At 39.7% G+C, this 23,418-nt stretch overlaps 1 protein-coding gene across 1 annotated transcript in view; it reads right to left on the bottom strand.

Annotated features, from left to right (window-relative positions):
- Positions 1–5,186: 5,186 nt before the first annotated feature.
- Positions 5,187–23,418, bottom strand: part of SPTLC2 (serine palmitoyltransferase long chain base subunit 2) — a 59,400-nt gene continuing 41,168 nt past the window's right edge. Inside the window, exons 10-12 of the mRNA XM_042866159.1 lie at positions 10,968–11,103; positions 10,065–10,194; positions 5,187–5,908 (exon numbers count right to left, since the gene is read on the bottom strand). Coding sequence (XP_042722093.1) covers positions 5,789–5,908; positions 10,065–10,194; positions 10,968–11,103 — 386 coding nt within the window. The 3' untranslated portion in view covers positions 5,187–5,788. The remainder of the gene's footprint in view (positions 5,909–10,064; positions 10,195–10,967; positions 11,104–23,418) is intronic.

Raw genomic sequence — 23,418 nt, forward strand, 5'->3', positions numbered from 1 at the left:
TAAAAAAAACTAGACATCTGGCATAAAATATTTGAGGGGGAGCCCATTTAAAAATTTTATCTAAAATGTCTTATCTACAAAAGAATCCAATAGATATGTACATTATAGCAACACAGAGGCATAGGAACACAGTGCAATTCAGGATTAAGTGCCGTGACTCGGTAATGCTGCCCAGGGCTCGTGGAAACGTGGGCCACCATTGGCTTCGGGCTGATGGCCCAGAGCCTCAGGCTCCAGTGCTGCTCACCTCTCGCTGTTCCGACAGCGGAAGGCTGGGGCTGTAGTTAGCTCAGTAAACCGGTAGGGGGTAGCAGAAACGCTGTCTGGACAGCATGAGATTTGGCAAATAAAAATAAAAACCAGCTGCTCTGGTGCACATTTTACATCACCGAGGGTATTTCTGGAATTACACCAACCTGTGACATACTCAGGTGAGACCCAGTCACCTCCTGCTGCAATCGTTGCTAGCTGCCGCTGCTGCTGACATCTCCAACCCTCTCAGTTATCCTCATGCTCGCAGCGGCCCAGGGCCAGTCACCAATGTTTACTACATAGGAACATCAGTGCAGAGCTGCACTGTTTTTGGCCTTAAATATGCACCTCCCTGCTCCTTAACAGCTGCTGCCTGGGCTCAGAAAGCAGAGCTGGCCCTTTCCCCTCACAAGGAAACAGGAGCACATATTGCTTAGCTAAGAGCACAGAGTATTCTTACACGGGTTAAAATCCACTGCATCTTCCAAGGTCAGTTTTAATTTTACTTCTTCATACCAAGAGTCACAGTTTAAGGCCTTCAACACACAGTCATCAACTCCTACACCCACCCCTTCCGGGGATGTAAACAGTGTCTGCACCAAACACCTCTCCTCTGTCACAGATAAAGCACAGCACTCACACAAACATGGCTGCGCTCTAAATTCACAACCCAACCCTTAAACAGACAACTTGTGAGACAGGGAATGCTTGCAGGAACACAAACTATCACAGTGACATATGAGGCTCTGGGTTTTGTTTTCCTCCTCTTAAAACTTTGAGAGACAAACTTTGGTGCTTTCCCAACTGGTGTCCAACACCAGCTCTGAAGCCAGCAATTCCCCTGCTGAGGCATGAGTATGAGGCATTCACTGATAGCTCACTGCTTCACCACCATTAGAAAAGAACACCACTACCTCTGAGCTCCAAACAAGCTGCAAGCCACAGAGATCCCGGCGAGCTTGGCTTTCACAGGCTGCATACGAACTGCAGCCATTTTCACTAAGCAATTTACTCAGTGCAGAGTAAATCTGCACAAGTTCCATTCTGTGATGAATTGAGGGAGCTCATGCATTCCAAATACAATGCTGCAAGATGTTGTCTCAGAAGAAGCACACAGCTCACGCTCACAGCTTTTCTCTAACCTCTCCTATGATCTGCCTGAATAGATCATATTGCTTCTGGTGAGAAGACAGGTATAAGTAAAGGATGTTTTGAAGGTAAAGAAATAAATATTTGCGCAGGAAAAGTATTTGATTACTTGGCACGGAAAAGTTTTAGAGAAGTATCCCTCTGGGGCACTGAAGTTGCATTCCTACCTTAAGGATCCTTGTTCCAGTACTCATGAAAAATCCCTGCACACTGAGAATTACTGACGACCAACTACCCCCTTCTCCACCCCTGCTGTATCAGGAAGTCAGATTTCCTTCATCCACACAGCACAGGGCTGGATCACTGATTTCACTGGAACACTCCCCTTTCCTATTCTATTTGAAGGTGCAGCAGGTTCCACTTCTACATTTTTTAAAGAGACAGCAAAAGAGGACAGATGATGTGATTCCTTCACTAAATGACTTAATCACCTTAAGATGCTTGGTTGGTTCACTCCTGAGATTTTGCCTAAAGCACAAGCATACTACACCACCAAACCAAGAACCAAAATAGTTTTAAAGATGCTATTTCAAAAGGAAAAAAACACAGAAACTGAAAGTTAAATACACCGTATACATATATTATACATGAGTTCACATCTTGTGTAAAAAAAAAAAAACCAAAAGCAATTAAAAAAAGCAGCCCTGAATATTTTGTTACAAACACAAACAGAAAAAAACCCACCCTACTTTGTTTCCACTCTGCCAAAGAACTAAAAAAAAATTAGAAAAAACACAAATCAGGCTCCTCAAGACAAAGGTCTCTGATTTGCAAAGGCCAGATTTTAACAAGCATCAGATCTCACACTCTTCACTGATGGGAAATAAGAGTGTCTATTTTCTTAAAAGAATACAATCAGCAGCTTCTAAAGTCTTCTGAACTTCTATCACCCAGCTCAGCAGAGGCAAACTCTTTCTTGCTAAGTTCTTTAGAGAGGCATGGGGAAAGTAACTACTGTATATTTATGAATAAGTTTAGACAATGTACAGTACAGGGCAAAATCCTTTGTTCAAAAGTAGCTTTCATTTTCCTTTGAATTTTGTCCCTCTTAAGAAATACCAAGAGTCATTTTCAATTAGAATGTCTCAAAGAAGTTGGCAGGGACTGGAGTCTATTTCTCAAGTAGCTTTTCTTTGTGATCTCTCAAGATTGGTTCTTTCCTTTCGTCCTAACAGTAGAAATGAATGGAGACGGATTTCTCGTCAGTACATAAACATCAGATCAGCAGTCCTCCCCGTACACCACAGTGACAGTGTGCATGCTATAGGCTTACCTACCACAAACCAGCAGTGGTCTGCTCCTTCACCTGTGGGAGCAGAGTGTTTCAACAGGTATGAAATGATTTTCTTGGCTTTCAAGCTCGGTGAATTGTTTACACAAAAAAGCTCCATTGTTAGAAATATTCATTTTCAGGAGTAGTTTTATGAGGTACCAGAGTTCGGCAAAGCAGGTTCCCCTAAATAACCGCCTTCTGGCGATGTTAAGGTTGGAAATGTTGCTTTTCCAAAAGGACATGGCAAAGAAATGTGACCAAGTAGTTAGTTTGCAAATGCTACTAATGGCCTGGATGATTCCCAAAATGTCTTTGAAACCTGGAATTCAAAGTCCTATGCAGACAGCGTAACACAGAAGAAAAATACTTAAAGGCTGAAGTTTAGCATGAACACCATCTCCTCAAACAAGTACAACTGGGACAAGCACAACAGGAATTCCAACATGGTGATTTATAACTTTAAAACACTGACAGTTCCAGACCCATTACATAGGAGTTATTTGGATTATTGAAATTTATTTAGCCATTTTCCTCCTGTCCAAAAATAAGTTGCCCTAAAACTGAATTTCAGGAACAAGATTAAGACTGGAGACTTATACTGTCTGCTATTACCATCTCTAATTTAACACAGCACAGAGTTCAAATTGGCTGACCACACTGCAGATACAAGCATGCTGTACATCTCAGAAGGCTCAACAGCTCCCCACTGATCCATGGCCTATGTCTCTGAGTCAGCTGGTTTTGTCAGCTCAAGCTGTTCCATTTTGTCAACAGTATCAGGAGTGGAGTCAGGAATGGGGATTCCTGCACCAACCTCCTCTTGTTCCCTGCTACAAACAAGAAAGGAAAAGAACAATTCTTTGAGGTAAAGCTGCTTCAAGTCAGAAAGCAGGTCATCTGCTGGAATGTCAGAGCTTGTCCTGGGCAGAATGCAGGTGAAGAAGGTCGAATGTTAAAGTAAGCTCACGTAACTGCAGTTTACTCTGTGTCTGAACAAATGAGATTACTTCATAGCTAGCAAGGCTGCACATGCAGGTTACAGACTTCTTGGGTTGCACACACCTTGCTCCAGAAGGCCAGCAAATCAGCATTAGGGGACTGAAACAGAAATGGTTAACCCAAACCTATTCTGATAGCAGTTTTAATTCTCATCTAATTAAATTTATGAAATGCAATGGTAGAAGTCAAAACGATGTTTCTAATTTTAGCTATATTAAAAAGATCTACAAAGATGTGAAGATATTGCGTAAAAGAGAAACCAATTCTGCTTTAATCAACAATATGTACTCGTGGAACTGCTTGGTTCCGGGGACCAAAGAGCTCTTTCCCTGTTACTTGCAAGAAGGAACATAAAATAACTTATATAAACACCACATTACTTTGGACTGCAGTTTGCTTTAACTTTAAGATGAAGAATTTGTTTAAAAACTTCTGCAAAGAACATCATGCTAACCCAAACCCAAATTATGCAATGTTAAAGCACTAGTATTTTTGCAGATAATCTGTATGCCTGGAAGGAGGAAGGAGTATGTAAAAAGGAAAAAACAAAACACACCAAGAACTATCCTGCAACTGATCCTGCTCATAACATTTTTTGGTATCACTTAAGCAATCCATTTTGCTTACTGAAAAAACTCAAGACACAATGACTATGATATAGTCCATCTCCTAGGTGTGCTAAAGCAAAGGAGGCTATTCAAAACTTCGATCAGAGTAGGACAGTGTGGAATTTGGAAAGAAAAGATTAACAGCAATTGGCTCAGTGAACACTGATTTGATGTCACAGTAACAGAAATACAAAAAAAAAAACCATCTCAAACTAATCGCAATTGTGAAGACATTTGCTTTTCAGGGAAGGCCTACATAGACATGATATGCAGCTACCAACCGAGACTTTGCTGGCCAGCTGAAGCATTTTGATACAGATCCAGGCTGTTCATACTCTCTGCATAAAAGCCTTGCACAACAAGAAAATCCCATACATGACAAGAAACAGTGAATTAGTGTGGCAGAAGGTAGCAATCATTCTTTCACAGACCTGTATGAGATAAGTAGTTCCAATCCATCATGTAAGTCTGATTATTCAGAGGTCCTAGACTTAACAAGCAGCAGAACACTTGCTATAGTTTACTTAATTCCAAGAACATCTTTCCAGAACCTAGCAGCTACTAGATATGCTTGTTTGTGGTTTCATACTAGTTCTAAAGCAAAGACAAAGAAATGTGAAGATGAGAAATCAAGAAAGCAATACACATTAAGACCAGCTTAAAAAACAAAACAAAACGCCACAGAAGTATGTCAGACAAAAGACGAATCATCCCCATTTTAAAATTCACTAGCAACAATACAATCTCTCCACCACTTACCCTATTTGAAGAGGATAATTATTGTCAAACCCAGGAGACAATCTGGTATCCATACTGGGAAGGAAAAGTAGTTGGAGTCTCAGAAGTCTTACTGCCTGAGACTTGTAAAACTAAATAATGTTTGGGAACAATGGTCCTGTCAGTGATGCGTCAGCAACACATTTATTTTAAAAAATGCTATATTCAAGTTTTAAGCAAGTAACAGCAAAAGAAAAAAGCTTTGGTTGATTATCAGTCTTGTTAAATATGTCAAAGTTAGCAATCAACAGTTTCTCTAGGAAGTCTCCAATCAACAGACAGGTCAGCTCACCCCTTACTACAAGGTCAGACATGTAGCAGTGACACTGGAAATGCTGCCATGCCAGCATCACACATGCTCACAACATCTCAGCCAGCATCTGGGAGGCTATTGGTGCATACAAAAACTGAGCTCATCAGTCACAGCCAACGTGGATTGCTGTGAACTTATTGAGACAAATAAATAAAAAAAGCAACGTGAAGAAATAAAGCCAAGCACCTCTAGGGCCAGACCCTGAAGACACATGAATCAAAGCTTTTTTTTTTTTTCCTCCTTCTCCTCTCTCTATTTACAAAATGCCATTTAGAGTTGATGGTGGCCACTTCAGTATTGAGAGGAAATGTCTTTTACACTAAGCAGTCAGAAGTGTGTTGTTCACAGACTGTGGCTTGCATGCCACAGAGTGTCCCACGGGGGTATGTCCCTCCCACCAAGGCATATGGAGGGAGATCAGTCTTCTGTTTCTTCATATGTAGTCTCATCAAACGGCCGGTCCAAGAGAGGTACCAAACGGTGACGGGAATATTTAAGTTGCAAAAGGTCCCCAACTTCATTGATTTCTTTTAAAGCCTGAGAAAGAGACCACAGTGTATCAGCAGGGGAAACAAATGCAAGAAAGCTATCAGCACATCTTCCTTTCTGCATGCCCACAGGCCAAGTGGAAATTTACCAGACTAGAATGATGTAGCTTCAGGTACGCACAATTTTTTTGTGTTTTAATATTTGGCAGACTCCAGACCAAGTGAGTGGCACAAGTAATTTCACCAACAGTGACTCTGAACATACCTGACTATTCCAACTCCAAAGCACAAACATAGCAGCTAGCAATACTACTTTAATTTTCACTGTCAGCCTGATTAAAGCCATGCCTGTCCATACATGGATCAGTTGAGAAAAAGCAGTCCTCCATTTCTGGGGGGGTTAAGATAGCCGAAACAGGAAAACGTACTTGAGGTTTGATGCCTCTTTTTCTATCGTTCAGTATGAAAATACTGTATTTGTTGGTATACTATCTACTACTAAAATACCATAATTTTTGTATTACAAGATAGTGAAAAATAGCATATTTTATGCTAGCAGCTTTTCTTGGTGTATTTTAAAATATCTGTATTTGATTAGACTGAGTTGCCCATGTGCAATTAGAGATGTGCTAAGTATTGTATGGGATATTTTTTGTCAAGGAATGAAAAGCCATTCTGAATAGGACCCCAAGCATTTTTTTCCACCTGGAAAAAAGCTTTCTCTAACTGTAGCCATAGAGGGACACCTAGCCAACGGGTGGCCAAGAGCACTGCTAATGAGCTTGCAAAATCTTTCACCATATGACCTGAATGCTAATCATTTGAAGTTCTACAGAAGTCAAGCACTTGCTAGCATAAGAAATGAGGAAAGTCCCTGCTCAGATAATCACAGAATGGCCAGGGTTGGAAGGAACCTCAATGATCATGAATCTCCAATGCCCCTGCCACATGCAGGGCCACCAATCTCCCCACTTAATGCTAGACCAGGCTGCCCAGGGCCCCATCCAACCTGGCCTTGAACACCTCTAGGGATGGGGCACCCACAACCTCTCTGGGCAGCTGCTCCAGCACCTCATCACTCTCTCTGTAAAGAACTTTCCCCTGACATCCAACCTAAACCTTCCCTCCCTCAATTTCAAACCATTTCCCCTTGTCCTGCTGCTATCTACCCTTTCAAAGAGTTGAATCTCCACTATAATGATGCAATCTCTTTGATAAGACACTGGCTCACAGTAGAATTTGTTAGAAGTCAGACCTTAAGCTTCTATTTTTCTGGAGACCATCCCTGGAACAAGGTGGTAAAAATAAGTCAGCTGTTGAAGATAAATGTGCAACAGTATGTCATACTAATTATCTATCTTATCCATGGTGAGTGACAAAGATATGTGCAGAAGATGACTTCCAACTTAAGTGAGATTTCTGAACTCCCAAGGCTGGCATTCTGCACTCCCTTACATTTTAGATTTGTTCAGATAGGTACGTTCAGCATTCTTTCAGAATGCCATTAATTCAACAACAACACTCTACTTTTAACATGTTCTGGGTCAAATGCCTATCTCTTGAGAATAGCTGGCAGATGGAGGTTAATATCCCTACATGCTTTTCCTTCCTGGATGAATAGTCCAAGTTCTTATTTCTTTAAACAATGGCCCCTCATGCTTGTTATATCTGGCAGCAAGAACCTCTCCATTCTAAAATCTGGGGGAATGACAAGACCAGAAGTTAGACCTCAATAAAAACAAAACCAAACAAGAGCGTGGGCACAGTTTGCCAGAGCTTAAAGTAAAGACCCCATATGGAAACAATTTAAGGTTAATTTCTGTTGAAAGAGTCTGTTAACTGTTATTCTTGAATGCAGATTTAGGATTTTATTAATTTAAAACAAAAAAGGACCATGTGACTAACGAAGACTACAAAAGAAATGGCATTGGTGAACTCTGATTTCAAGAGTGTAATATATATTATTCATCACTAAAAAGAAAGCACCAACCCACAGGGATGCAGGTTATGAAGGACCTCACTCTGATCCTGAGCCAAATATTTTCAGGCAGGAAAGTTTTATTTACATAAAATGGTTAAAATTGTAACTGAGAACTGTTCCCCATCACATGGTTTTATTTAATAAGAACAAGGAAGCATTACAAATATCAAGTATACAAGTATATATCTTATACAAGTATAAGATAAACTTCTCCTCCCCTTGCTCTGTACTCAGATTAATTTTATTTACAAAAAAAATGCCACAATAACAGCATTAGTATCCATGCACACATGGATGGGCTACCAAGTTCTCTGTACCACTGACTTGTGGAAACTGTGCCAGCTCTCTCCACTTCTACTCACTTCATTTATTTTCCTCTTGGATATCGTTGCCACAGTTCAGCAGAGGGAACCCATCTGACCATGGTCTTAATTACTAGCTGCCTGAAGCTGATTCTGTTTCACTGTGTCAGCAGAAAAGCAGAACACAGTCACTGACACAAAGACTTGCTACTTATTAACTCCACTTGCCATTGTTCTGGGTTCAGGGCATGCAGTCACTTTAAACTCCGAAGCACTTCATGCCAACTTGGAACAAAGCCTTCACACACCAAGATAAAAATCAAGATTTCTTCATTCACTTCAAAATTCATACATTTTGTCCTGGATTAATTTTCTTAGGCAGACAAACCCCAATATATTAAACAAGCATTTTCCTTGGTTTGGAGCATTTAGCACCTAGATGTATACTTCAGAAGTGAGTCCTCAGAGCTAAACACACAAAACTTTCTGGAAAGCTAGAAGACGTGTAAGTAGACTGATAAGAAAAGAGCGCTTTTTTAAGCAGAGTAATAAAAATTGCAGATTGGATTTAGAAGAGAGCAAGTATAGTGCCTATAAATACCCTGTGAAACCAGCCAGTTAGTCACCAGGAGAAGACAGAGTAGCAGACAGCAAGATGGTGTGATTGCTCAGATAGCATCAGCACATCAAGTTCGCTCAGTTTAAGTTGCAGCTCACCGTGCAGGAATACGATTTCAGAGACTTACATTTTCTTTTTTCCCCTCCTCCCACCTATTTCCCATTCATTCTCCTGTGTCTACCCGATCAGAAGCTATTGCTCCCCCATTTGTTTCAATGCACTCATTTCTAATGCTATGCTCCAAGTAATTTAAGTCTAGTATTACTGATTTTACAATAGAGAAAAGAAAGAGAAGGAGAGAGCTCTCAAAAAACAGCATTTCAGAATTATTTAGAACAGAAACAATTTACTTAGCATAATTACAGGAAAAGTAACAGGACAAGTAGCTGGGAAAGGAACCCCTTTAACAGCTGGTTGTTGGAGTGTCAGGGTGGAATCCTTCAGGTCTTAAAGGGCAGAAATAGTTTGAAAGCGATAAGTACAGCAACACAGATATAAAGCAAGTGGTTCTACTGGTACAGAGCTGCACCTGATACACTTATCAAGCTCTACATGCTACTGCCTTACTACTCTTCCTAGCAAATCTAAAATCAAGAAGGGCCATTTTTCGTTACTGATGTAGAAACTGTGTGGCAGCTAAGGATTAAAGGCTTAAGACTACATTTTTTGTTGTTGATATGCTGGTAAGGATTTGCTTAAACTACAACTCCTATTTGCTGTTCACATTATAAAGTGTCTCCACCTGATCATACCTGAGCACTGGGCACAAGTTCTCCTTCATAATTCTACAATAACTATTCCCAACCACCTTGTCCGTAATAGGCTTGGAAGTAGTTTAGTTTCAAGGAATTTTTTTACTTCATCACCCTTCCAAGGATCAAGGTGAGGTTGTCCAGCCTGCAGTTCCTCTGATCATATTCTTGTCTTTCCTCAAGCACCTCTTCCAATAACCATGATCTTTCACAGAGCTAATTGAGAATGTCACTATGCTCCCATTTAACAAAGGAAAAAAAAGTATCTCAAGGGAATCAGACCATCTCTCTTGCATATGTGAAATGGGAAAAAGTCCCTGAAATTTACTGAAGAAGGCTGTTCTGATTTGTTGGAGATGGCGTCCACTTTACTACAGACAACTTTGAACATCAGGTTTAATTAATTTGTATACCAAACACAAATCGTATACCAAACCATTCTTTAAAAAAACAAAAAAACCCAACACAACAAAAAGAACCCAGGAAAACTAGAATTGTTATCTCTGTTTACAGAAGACACGAGCAAGACAGAGACAAGATGAGACACTTACCGTATCAAGCATCTCTTTGGTATGAGCTGCAGACAAACAGAATCTGGCTCTGGACTCGATGATGGGAGTTGCAGGGAAGCCCACAACCACAACACCAATGTTCCGCTTTAGCATCTCACGCCCAAATGCACTGCCAAAATAAATAAATAAATAAAAAAATAAATCAAGGAAAATTGGTCAGAATGACACCTTAGAGACAGAGCAGTGACAGCACAAAGGTCTTAGTATGTTTACCTATAAATGCCTTCGTTAAACAAGCCTTTAACACCACAAGTTGGAGCTTCCAGTTCTTTCTCAGGGAGGTAGAACATCTAATTACAAAGGCTCTCTTTAACTCAATCCCAAGGTGGTCTTCCTCAAAAGCTTTCACTGTATTAAGTTCTAACAAAGCTGAAAGATTATATGTGGCAGAGGCTGGTCTTTTGGCAGGCTCTTTCTAAATGGATTTGTAACCTAAGCCTGAAAATCCTTCAGATAGGAAACAGGAACTAAGGCTCAGAAGTTTGACTATATGAGGAATGCCCCCTGCTGCAATATCCCAAAGCAAATGCTTCTGCTATTTCAAAATTGTTTGTTTCTACCAATTAAATTCAATTGAGGCACATTACAGAGCCACAGGATGTACTGCTTTTTGAAGTGCTTATCATGGGAACACTCAAATTGAAAAAAAAAAAACAAAAAACAAAAAACAAACAAAAAAAAAACCCACCAAAAAACCATCTAATCTAATGCCAAACATTTTTAAGAAAGATGCAAAAATCTCTATATGTGAATAAGAACAAGCTTTGCCACTACATGCCATGTTTCAAAACAGTCTTTCTTTACATTTAGAAAAGTCTTAATACTCTTGTAGCATGCTAACTTTAAAGCAGATGGGCAAAAAAAAAAATCTGTTAAACCTACCCAATTTTTGCTGGCATGTACAGCATCAGAGGCACAACAGGGGAATCTTCATTTCCATAGATGATAAAGCCCATCTCTTTCAGTCGTCTCCTGAAATACCTTGTGTTCTCTGCTAGCTGCTGCACACACTCTCTCCCTAGAAAAGAAATGAAGACAATAGAAACAACATTCATAAACCACATGTGTAACTGCAGCACAAGATCTCTTCTCACTTAGGTACAGACTACAAATGCAAAACTTGTGCTTACAGAAGTGTTAAAATTAAACACAAACTAGAATTCAGTCTCTTCTTTCTCTTTTAATCAAGATTAGTTTCTCATTTTCTGATAAGGCTGTTACTGAATGGAGAAGAACAAGCATAACTGTCTAATCTACCCCCCCTAATTTTTCCATACCTGAAATGTATCAAAAGAGTATCAAAACAGTACAATAAGCTGCTTTTAAACAAGCTGCAAAGTTTGTTCAAAATTCACTGATACCTGCCTGCTAAAGAATGGTTGGTTTATAGTTTGAATAGCTAACGAATATTGGTATCATTATATTGATCAGCTGGGGCTTCTCACCATATATTTTCCTGCCTGTCTGTATTGACGGAATGACGACATTCCTCTCAGATCTGCCTGCTGAACTGATCAAGCGGCTGCTCCGTAACCTTTCTCACTGACAGCAAGCTGGGCTTAAATTAAACAGATTACCTCTGATAATCCAGCTCATTATGCACAAGCAGCAGCAGCCAATTTATCATGTGATCAGCCAATTCTGAATTGATTTTTTTTGGACACCTGGCAAAATTTGCACACAGGACATCAGACTGCTAGTAAAATTCAAATATCCCAGATACTCAGATATGCATAGAATAACCTATTTATCAGCTAAATTCTAACCCAGCACAGTGTATTACTTTTCTGTATTGCCCAGGAAAAGATCTGCACCATCTTTCCTAAGCAGTTGACAATAATACATTTCTGATTAGCTAGTATTCTAATGTGCTTAAAAGTTTAAACACTATGCCATTGATAAGACAACAATAGGTAACATTTATAGTTGCTTGTCTCAGGTCCACGCAGTATATTTTTTGGATAATTGATCATCTAGACATTACCTTCACCAAAAGAGTAATTCATATACTTAAGCACTAAATCTACAGCAGTGCTGATGTATACCACAGTGAAGTTGGCTGCTAGATATCAATAGCCCCCCTTTAAAGCTGTAGATAACATAAGGTGATCACCCAAAACAAACACCAAGCCTCAACGAAACATTCACACCCACACAGCTAAGCTCCTATGCCAGAACAAATGCAGTTTTAAGAACCTATACAGTATTTGTAGCCAAGAGTATCAGACATTCCACCCACCACCACAGAATCAAAGGCAAAATCCCATCAAAGAAATGTAACAAAAAGGAATGAAACCTGTTGAGTTTGCAAAACTTGGTCTGTTATTTGTGGGCAGGAGCTGGTACTTTTAATTGTATTTGCTGCCATTTAAAACTTCCCTTCTCCTCCATTAACAGCTTGCTTTCTTAATCTTTTATCCCCTAGAGTTTCCAAAGGAGCTTAATTTTTCTTCCCTTCTTCACCCCAAACCAGCAAGACTTCATTAAAATGCTTCTTGCGTTTATGAAACTTACTTTGTAACTGGCTCACATTAGATCAGACCCTGATCTTTGCTGATCTAGCTGAGATTCAGCTTCTTCCTATGTTTCCAAACTAATGACTTGGTTATTCAGATACCCCAACCTGCAATGTTTTGTTGTATTTGTTAAATCTCACAAAACCCTAAAACAAAAAATCCCACAAACAAAGAATCAAACTAGGCCTAGTCCAGAGACAAGAGATAGTGGGCTAAATGGCATTGCTTGCATTTCTAACGTTCAGGCAAACAATAAAACCACAAATGGCTAAGGCCAGCTTAGAAGAACAACCTATATACAAGGAAAAAAAAAAAAAAAAAAAGCTACACATTATCTCCTGAGAAAGATGTATCTGCTTGTCCCTGTACAGAAATGCACAACTTTTGACAACATTTCATGTCAGTAATTCTATCAAATTAAACATGAAATTTCACGGCTGCAGGAGCACTGAGATAACTTACACTGCTGGATGTAACTGCTGCGATCTGCCCCTCTTACACAGCCAAGAATGCAGATTCTCCCATACCACACAGCACGGAGTTTACAGTACAGCTAAGCAGAAGATGAAACTTCCACACCTTCATAGTTTTCCAAATTGCCAGGAACCTTCCAGGCTAAAGATGAAAAAGCAACCTTAATTTGTAGTTGGCAATTGCTCCACAGTCTTCCATAAACTCTCATAAAATGAGTTAATGATTCTAGATTTGTCCTTACATACTGAAGAGTGCTTTGAGATACGAGTTTTATGCACAGCTCTCTACAGAGACATAAGCAACTACTAAAGCAACAGACAAACTTGGAAGACAGCTGCATTCTTCAAAGGCCTGTGGCCTGAGAAGCTTGTCAGCTTTTACTCTGCTCCAGAGCTGTCAGCTTAATTGATTCTCTCTCTAAAAACTTGTTGCCACAAACACAACAAAATTACTGAGATCATAAGAGTATATCCAATGGTGACTTCTCAGTACCAACCATGCATCATTACCACTGTCTGAGAAAGAATGGCAGTTGTGGTGAACGAAGTCAAGTGTGCAGACAGCATGAACAAGAACCTGGCAGAGGTTCCTCTAGCTTCCCTTCTTCCTGCACCATATGCAGCTCTTCTCCTCTGCACATCATTGAGCTTAGTCTTCTACACCAATACAAAATTCTGCACTTGAAGTCTTTTACAGCGAGGCACTGGAACAGGCTGCCCAGAGATGTGGTTGATGCCCCGTGTCCCTGGAAGCTTTCAAGGTGAGGCTGGACCATGCCGTGTGCAACCTGATGTAGTTGTGCACATCCCTGTTCACTGCAGAGGAGCTGAACTAAATGACCTTTAAAGGTCCCTTCCAACTCTAAGGATTCTACTATTGTAAGAGGAATATCAAGTGTTATTTTGAGTACAGTTTACAGTATAAAGCAAGAAGCATACACTCAGTCTTAATCTTTGTTAATATGAGCTGGGATTCAGCCCCACTGGTGTAGCAGGCTCTTACCTGCTTCTACAGTTTTTGCCATGGGCTCCATGAGCACAAAGCTGAAGCACGCATTGCTTGGAGACAGCAGTGACCAGGTACCGGTGTTGCTAATTCCACACCTACCCAAATCACATTCAGGTATTCATACAGATCTTCAAAAATCCCTTCCCAGCCCAGATGTTTTCTAAAGCTCAGAGCTCTGTCCTCATCTACTCATCTGAAGGCCTAGAAAGACTGCCAGGCCTGCAACACTCCTCCAGCAGCTGGCTTTCCTGGCAGTTCCAGCACAGCTTCATTTTCAGATCACTCAGAGAAGGCCTACTCAGACACCACCCTTGCCAATTGTTCTTGCACAGGAGTTGTGCAACAGTTCTGGTAACATCCTTTAATCTAGGAAAGTGGAATGTGATGACCTTCAGGGGAAGGAAGAAAGAGAGGATTACTGGAATTGAATTCTTCAGAAGGCTGGAAAACTAGAACCCCTTATCACAGCAACTGATCTCAAGTCCCTTATGGGCCCTGTAAATAGCTTAAACTAACTACTGACAGACCTATGTTGGAATTAGGAGTATTAGCTAATAACTTGTCCTTTGCTTTTGTACCCTTTTACAAGTTTATTGCAGTTCTAACAAGATTGCTCTTGCAATTTAGTAAAACACGTATAGCAGTCAGGACATCATTTAACCTAAACCCTACATCCACCCCCCTAAAGAACATGCTACCATGGAATTAAAGGTCACATGCCATCAAAGGAGGAGAAGCACACCCCCTTTACAGCCCTTAGCTCAGAGCTGTAGTTGTGTGGATTCAGCAGAGAAAGAAACAAGAACAGAGAAAAGAAATGTAATAACTACCTTTGCTCACGTAGTTAAAACAAGCTCAACATTTACTGCTGACAGAGAAGAGGAATGTGCTTTTACTTGACACAACCTAATACCAGTTCACGATGGCATCAGTCACTTTAAACCTACCCTGCTCATTTTCATACCAACAGACAGCTTGCTGTACACACTGAATGCAGAATACCCGATAGAGCTGCAGTCCCCCCTCCTCCCCCCCCCAAAGCATTATTAACATGCAAACTCCCACAGCAGCAGGACTGAGAGTAACTAAAAGCTCCTCTAATGCCTTTGTGCTGCCCATAGCACTTGTGGTTGCTATCAACTTTACACAGCCAAGAATGCCAGATGCATGCTTTTATATTTTTAAACTCTAAGCAAATTACTTGCCCATTCCATCAAGCGCAGAACCTTTGAAGCGTGATTTAACTGCAACAGGAGTGTTTTGTATTGCAAGCTGAGCCAACACACATAAGATGGATATCTACCATAACACTGGTGGAAAGTAAATCAGCATCTTTGCCAGAGGAGACTCTCACAGGTGAGAGGGATGATATATCACCATGGTGACTACCATATTTTATGGATCACATTATTTAAATAAACTTTAGCTATAGTGAAAACAATCTAAGAGATACTCAAGCAAGTACTTCAAGAGTTTTGAAGCAGAAGTTGATGCTTACCTTAGTTATCTGCAGAATAAAGAATAACAACAAAAAAAATTTGCACATGCCAGCGCACCAAATCTAAACTCTTGCAGTGAGTTGGTTAAATACAAATAGTGACAATCATTTAGCCACGTTGCTCTTTAAACCACAGAAGCTTGTGCTTGAACAGAATGTCCAAACACTTGGACAAGAGGATTCTTGGACAACTCTTTATTTAGTGAAAAAGCAGATTAATAAAAACTATCCAAGAATTTTTGCACGGGCAGGCTGAATATATTAAAAAAATAAAGTAAAAGATGGATCCCTTTTATATCTGAGTAACTTCTCAACTCCAAACTAGAAATAGTTTCTACAAAGAACAAAGACGACCTAGAATTTGTAGTAAAAGCCCCACTACAAATATCTAATATTTATAATATTTCTGTCAGCTATCATGGCTAATGAATAAGTTAACATAGATGGCACTGGACTCAAGGGAAAATTTAGTTCAACTAGGACACGTTTATTTTCTGCTCCTCTTATGATCTCAAGGCAGTAATTGGAAAACAGTCACAAATCTGTCCTTCCAAACAATGCAACACTTCAACAGTGGGGCTTCATGAGAAATAAAAGACATGCTGCATTGTACATAAACTGTCTACTGACCGACACTGCCGTCCTAGAGGAGGAAACCAACTTCAGGGAGGGGGTGAGCGGCACTCTGTCCCTCCAACAACAAAAACCAATACCAACAAAACAACCCACTCCACAAGCAGGATTTTATTTGCTTGTTATACCAGGGATTGCTGTCACCTGGATCTGAAACAAAAGTGTGTGAAACAGTAGCAAAGGAAACTAAGTGCTAAAGTTTTCAATTAATTCTTATACAGAGGCCTCAAAGCAACACAGCAAGACACACATAAAATAGTTCCTAGTGAAACTTATCAGTATGCTAAAGCTCCTATACAATTCTAATTGATCAAGAGATATCAGTCAATGGAAAATATATCACATCAGACAACTATAATGAAATTACTATATACTTGCTCATTAACTAATTTTGTAACTGCTCAACATACCTTTAATCTTGCATTCTTAATTCCACATGTATTTTGTTGCCAACATGAACAACAAAGTTAAACTGAGCAATTTCATATCTGAATCTTCCATACCACGTGAAGGCTAACACCTTCAGTTTTAATGATTAAATGAAAGACAGGAAAAAAAAAAAAAAAAAAGATCTCTGGATATGAACAGATTGCTGTTCAGTACATGCAGAATTATTCCACTCTAAACAGACATCTGTTGCTCCAAGTACTCAGTCTCACTGAAACAGCTGAAGCTGTAACAAAATGGAATGTCCTCAGTCCCACTTTTTATATGTGATAAACACTAGTAAGTATTTGTAAAAATTCCCTGAGAACCTGCAATGATACTTATTAATAACAGCACACTGCCTGTGATAAGAAACAGCATGCATCTAATAAGCAGATTTTGAAGATTGGCTGCAGCATATTAAGTGCATATTTTAAGTTACCAGAACTCAGTAAAGATCAGGGCATGTTAATCTTGGCACGAGATGGAAACTCTCTATTAACTTCTAACAGATGAGATCTCGAATGCAATTTGTTTCACACTTTTCAGGTGTACCCACCTTACAAACTCTTGATAGTGCAGAGGTACAGGTAAGAAGCCTTAAACCATCTACTGAGAGATGTACCATTCCTCATTTGTGGCAGAATCATTTCTCTTAGTATGGCTTATTTCAGTCAAGGAAGGAGTTTATCCCAAAGTAAGTTTACCCTGAATAAAATCACACAATCACAGAATTGTAGGGGCAGGAAGGGACCTCTAGAGATCACTAGATCCAATCCCCCCTACAAAGCAGGCTCTCTACAGCAGGCTGCACAGGTAGGCATCCAGGTGGATCTTGAATATCTCCAGAGAAGGAGAATCCACAACCTCCCTGGGCAGCCTGTTCCAGTGCTCCATCACCCTTTACTGTGAAGAAGTTCCTTCACATATCAGTGATCAAGTTCAGGGCCATTTCCCCTTGTCCTGTCCCCACAGACCACTGAAAAGAAGTGGAAATAGGGAAAAATACCACGGCAATACTTATGTAAAAATGACCTCCACAGAAACAGTTTGCTAGGATGTCTATTGATTTTACAGGACTACCTAGGCAGGTCTCTTGCTTCTCCTACCCTGATGGCCATGATCTATCTAGAGAATTTATTAAACAATTTCCCTCTCCCTGTATTACCAGGGACTCCACCCAGGGAGGTGGTGGAGTCACCGACCCTGGGGGTGTTCAAGGAAAGACTGGATGTTGCGTTGAGGGACATGGTTTAGTGGGAGCTATTGGGAATAGGTGAACGGTTGGACTGGATGATCTTTTAGGTCTTTTCCAACCTTGGTGATTCTATGATTCTATTAATGCTTTTGTATGACTAAAGTTAATTTTCTTATTTTAGGAAAAAAGTTCCCAGTCAAATAAAAGTGCTTGTGCAGATTATGGTAGCTGGGGAGAGAAAATGTGTGCGTATAAAAACCAGCAAAGAAGCAGATCTCAACTTCCTTCTTTGTGAAACAACACTGAAAAGTATTTGATAACACAAACAACAATGCTTACTGATTGCTGTTGGTAACAACTGAGCCTCCATATCCCCACATGGAATAAAAATAAAAGTGGAAAGACTGTTCTGACCATTAATCATCAGTCCACAATGATATGGCTAACATACAACCCAATTTTATGGAAATTCTTCACCACACACAGCTTAGAAGTTTTTATTTTTGCACAAAACCTGTACATAGTAAAAGATCACAAAAACAGTAGAATACCCATCCATCACTGAAAACACACTAAAAAAAAAAAAAACAGCCACAATCCATTATGAAGACAGAACAGTAATGCCATCATGTCCTGCTCCCTAAGCAGAAGTTAAAGTGGTCTAAATACATGCTACTTGGAAAAGATATGGATCAAGTTGCAATGTTCTTATATATGCCTTTGAGAGCACCAGCATCAACAGCTGAAGATACAACACTGTTTCATTAGCATAGAAAGAAACCCTTTCCCCATATCTGTTTCTATCAATAAGCCAGACAGCAATAATTTCTACTTCAGAAAACCTGTAGTTTCTGACATTTTGAAGTATTTAACTGCGTAAACTGGTGATGAAAACTTGGTTACATATCATCCTCCAGAACTTTGTTTTTTCAAGTCTGAGTGATGCTATAATATATTCATGCCTGTAAATTTTTCCACATTAAAATCCCCTTGTTTTTGCAAAGGCTTACACTTCTATTCTGTTTATTATTCCTACATTTCTGTCTTTTGGTTGGCTATTTCAGTGGAAGACATAATTCAACATACTCTGTTTTGGAAACAAGCATTTTTCAAATCTCAACCAGGAACTCAATATTCTTTTGCTGATTTAACAGATTCTCCACTAAGCTTTCAGAAGTTAAGCTGCCTCCTGAGGGCTTGAAGATCTTTTGCAATGCTAACATACTAACTCAAGTTGTTTTCTGGACACTAAACTTGTAAATATCTCAACATTAAAAAACACAGACAACTTCTTAGAGAAGCAGAACAGGCATAAAGGTACCTTTTTTTTTTTCTTTTCTTTTTTACTTACATAAAAGTATTTTTCATATACAGTATAGAAAATTCCTTTTTCAATACTTATCCTAAGAAGCACAAAGTCAAGCACGATTTGTGGTTATATTTGCAGAACAAAACAAAAGAGCAAAACTTTTTTTAGATTTGCCAAATGGCAGAAAGGACAGGTTAAGAAAGGACAGTTAAGAACATCTGAGTGGAAACATGAGGCAGATTCAAAGCCAGGTAGTACCTATCTGTGGGCTACAGCCAGCAAGGTGAAAACTAGGAGAGAGATTTTAAAGTATAAAATACCAGAACACTGAGCAAAATTCCTTTTCAGTACTCATCAAATACTACTTATCTTCCAAGTTACACAGAGAAAAGTTACACAGAGAGAGCGTGATGATGCTCAAATGCCATAATAAATGTTAACGACTCAGGAACATAATATCTGCTAGATATTAAGAGGTTTGTAACATCATTTGTCAGAAAGATGACATGAACTCACATCCTAGGGCAGAAAGGGAGGAATCAATCAATGATCAATCTTGCCAAAGGCCCTCACCTGTACAAGGCCAGAATGGTCACTCTCACATAGCAATCTTTTCTTTTTTCAGTCCCCCACACAGGCAACCCTGAACCAGAATTACAACAGCTCAGAAAAAAACATGAAGGTTTACAACAGTGTTCCTGGTTTGTACTGAGATCATAGCACAAAAGCTAATGACAAGGAATGAGAGTAAAAATTTCATCACACATGACAGGTCTTGTCTCCTCTGACATGTTTTTCTTACGTCAGTGTTTGAGTTCTAAGAACTGGGTGGCTTCACACAGATCAAACCATCTCCTTTGAATTTGCACTCGTGAATGCTGCACTGGTGCCAATATTTGCAGTAAGAATTCTACATCTTTCATTTCAGATGTTGTCTGCAGATTTTCATTACAAGTCTTCAGCTAAGTATTATATACAATTACACTAAGTGATCTGAGATGGCAGACAGACATGTTAAAAAATATAAGGTGAAATACTATACTCCCATTTGCTTTATTAAGCAACAGCTTATGCATGCAAACACCAAGAGAACCTGCCAAAGCAATGAGAAACTTTAAAAAAAGAAAGTAATTAGTATCATCCTTTAATTCAGTGCTACAGATGTGCATTGCTGCTTAACAACTCAAATGCCAGTATTTAGCAAAATGTTCGAAGAGAGAAGCAACAGCTCTGCTGGGTTTTTTGGGTTTAAAAGCAATCTGGAAACGGGAAGCACGCTTAATAGTGAACCCGACGTGATGGAGGGTCCAGGAACTTCCACTAGGGGCCAGTGCTACACAGGGGTAACCTGAAGCCCTCTGCTCTCACAGCTGTACCTCAAGCAGCACGCCCTGGTGCCCAGACCACGGCAGGCCAGAGCCCGGCCGAGTGCAGCCGGGAGGCAGCCCAGCACTGCAGAGCCACTAACCGAGGTGGACAGCTGAATCAAGTTATTTATTCTTCTGACACACTTGCGTGCTTCCTGAGTTCACCACTCAGGAGATAAACTACAAATAATGTGGGAGGAGAAGCCTTGTTTAAGAGCCAGCACACTTGAAAGCATGAGCTAGGAAATCAAAAGGCTGTAGAGAGCTCATGTTTGTCAGCCATATGGCAGCAGCATTAGCAGCAATTTATTTTAGGAGCCACAGTGGAGGGCTTGGCTAACGACCACTCCAAGTTAACCTCGTGTCTATGGTTTTGTAACACAATTGTATGCAGGGGATTTGCCTGGATTACATGAGTGTGCTGACAGCGGAACCAGTGCAATGGAGAGCAAAATGCCCAGTTCTGTAAAGGAGAGAAGAAAGCAGTTAAATCTAATTTTTTTAAAAAATAAATAAATAAAAAAGCAACAGCAAAGCCAGGGATTCAGAAATAGAAAAATGAGAAAAGAAAAATGACGGCGGCTAATGTTCCTAGCATTGAAAGGTCCCAGAGAAATAAAACTTACGCTAATATGAAGTATCTGTCATTGCATTTGCTGTTAAGCTAAACAGTTCCAGTAGAGTTTAAAGGCACGACAAAAAACAGCTGGGTGCATGTATTGTGTACTCACTGAGTTTACATATACTGGTGAGAATGAAGCCTTTGGCATATTTCAAAGCCCAGATGGATGTTTTTATATTTGAACTTTCTGATTTTGTTTGCAACTCCCAACTGCATTCAGAGTTCGCCAAGACAGACTGTTAGCACCACAAACTTCATCATAAAGAGATACAGCTCTCACCACAAAGAGATCATGTGAATCTGTTGATGTGAATGAAAAAATACGATCTGCTAAGGAAACTCCATCTAAAACATTCAAACTTAAAAGAGGTTTCAAAAACTATGGTGACATGTAACACAGGCACTGCCCCAGTTTCCCGGAAAGTCTATGCTGGTGATCACAAAAGAACCTGACTGAGCAGGTTACATATGCATTCAAAACACTGGAAAGAAGTATTATCTATTTTTTTCTGTACTCCCCCAATCTGTGCATCATTTAAACTGTAATTTCTTGACACAAGCAAACAGACCTAAGGCTTTCAGAGAAATTGTGACAAAATAGGTGCTGCGTAACACGGCAATAAAATCAACTAAAACAGTCACTCATGCAAGCACAGCCTTGACAGTATTACAGTTATCTGATGAGGCACCTTTTGCCACAAACAACAGACTTCATTATGTGTGCAGGCACTTTGACATACAGCATAGGGTTAGAGACCAACATGAATAAATATTTTATGGAGTTAAATAAAAGTAGCATTACAAAGCAACTGACTTGATTGAAGCCAATGCTTGCCAAGCTAGAACAGGGAGCTTTTCTACAAGAAAATACCTGCTATAACAGTCCAAAAACTCAAGTTTTAAAGAAATGAGAGTAAATCTGTATAATGCTACTGATACAACGCTCAAAAAATAAGATGGGTTAAAAGACCCTCCAGCTTCAAACCTGGTTAGTCTTGGTTCCTAAATTCACCAGCTTCAAACCAGCATAAACAAAATATGTAGTAACATATATGAATATACAAAAGGAGTAATTTCCAATAGTAATAAGCTTTCCATTAAAGATGTTTAGTAAACAATGAAACTTTGAAATTATTAATCCTTAGCCATTAAAGAAAGAACACCAATGTTATCTCTTTGCCTAGACTCAGCACCATTTTTGTATAAATGAACACCTATCAAAAACAGCAGTGGCTTTTCTGGGACTAGAAAAGTAACACTTGGACATACTCTAGCTGTTAACTTCTGCTGCTTTACCATGTGGCAGATAAACATTTAAGAACTTGCTCCACACTTAAGAGCTGTCTACCACCCTCAACACCACATATTTCTGCATACAGTTGAACTAGTCACTCCAGTCCTTAGAAGTATGTTCTAGCTGCCTCATAACTATTCACAGAATTGGCAGTGGGAAGCATCTCATATACCAGTATTCATTTATGCACATACACTGTCAGTAACCAACTATCACACTTTCTGCCTTTTCCTCTCTCTCTCTCTCTTTTTTTTTTTTTTTTTTTTTTTAAAATCAACCTGCATCTTCCCCAGGCTGACCTTGTTTCAGTCACACTAATTCACATCCTGTATTCTTATCAAATCCTACATTTAAGGACTCAGAGGGAGGTTACTGTGCACATCCTTCAATATTTGCATTCCTTAGGAATGGTACATCAAAAAAATCCACAGGGAAGAATGACTCCCTGTCACTGCAATTAGCCAAAAGAGGGTCCAAGTCATTAAGAAGTATGTGAATGAAGGGCTGCTTTAACAAACATACCATCATTACCAGATGCCTCAGTGACAGATTTTGATTAAGCTGCAACTGAAACATGAGGTGACTGACCTACAAGTGTCAGAAAGACAGCCTTATTTAGCTCAGGTTATGTCAGAATATTTTACCAAAGTATGCTTCCACTCCTAGAGGAGAATCTGCAGTAGCTGGTCCCAATAATCAGTATACAGACTGTAGCCACTAATGAACTGATGTCTTGGAGAGAACTTCTTTATTTTATTCTCCATTGCGGGAAGAAAAGGTTTGGTCCTGAAGTAGAAGGCTTAAACAAGAAATGCAAGAAGATAATGTATTCGCTTGGTCGAAAGTCAAAGGAAAGGATGCCATCCAGAGGGACATGGATGTGCTTGAGAAGTGGACCCATCAATAAAGTCAAGCACAAAGTGCTGTACCTGCACTGGGGCAACCTCGGGCATGAATACAAGCTGGGCATTAATAGATTGAGAGTGAT

The sequence above is a fragment of the Lagopus leucura genome, unplaced genomic scaffold (genome assembly GCF_019238085.1).
Source record: "Lagopus leucura isolate 7727_CA_CO unplaced genomic scaffold, USGS_WTPT01 Super-Scaffold_1, whole genome shotgun sequence".
In the NCBI taxonomy this organism is placed as follows: Eukaryota; Metazoa; Chordata; class Aves; order Galliformes; family Phasianidae; genus Lagopus; species Lagopus leucura.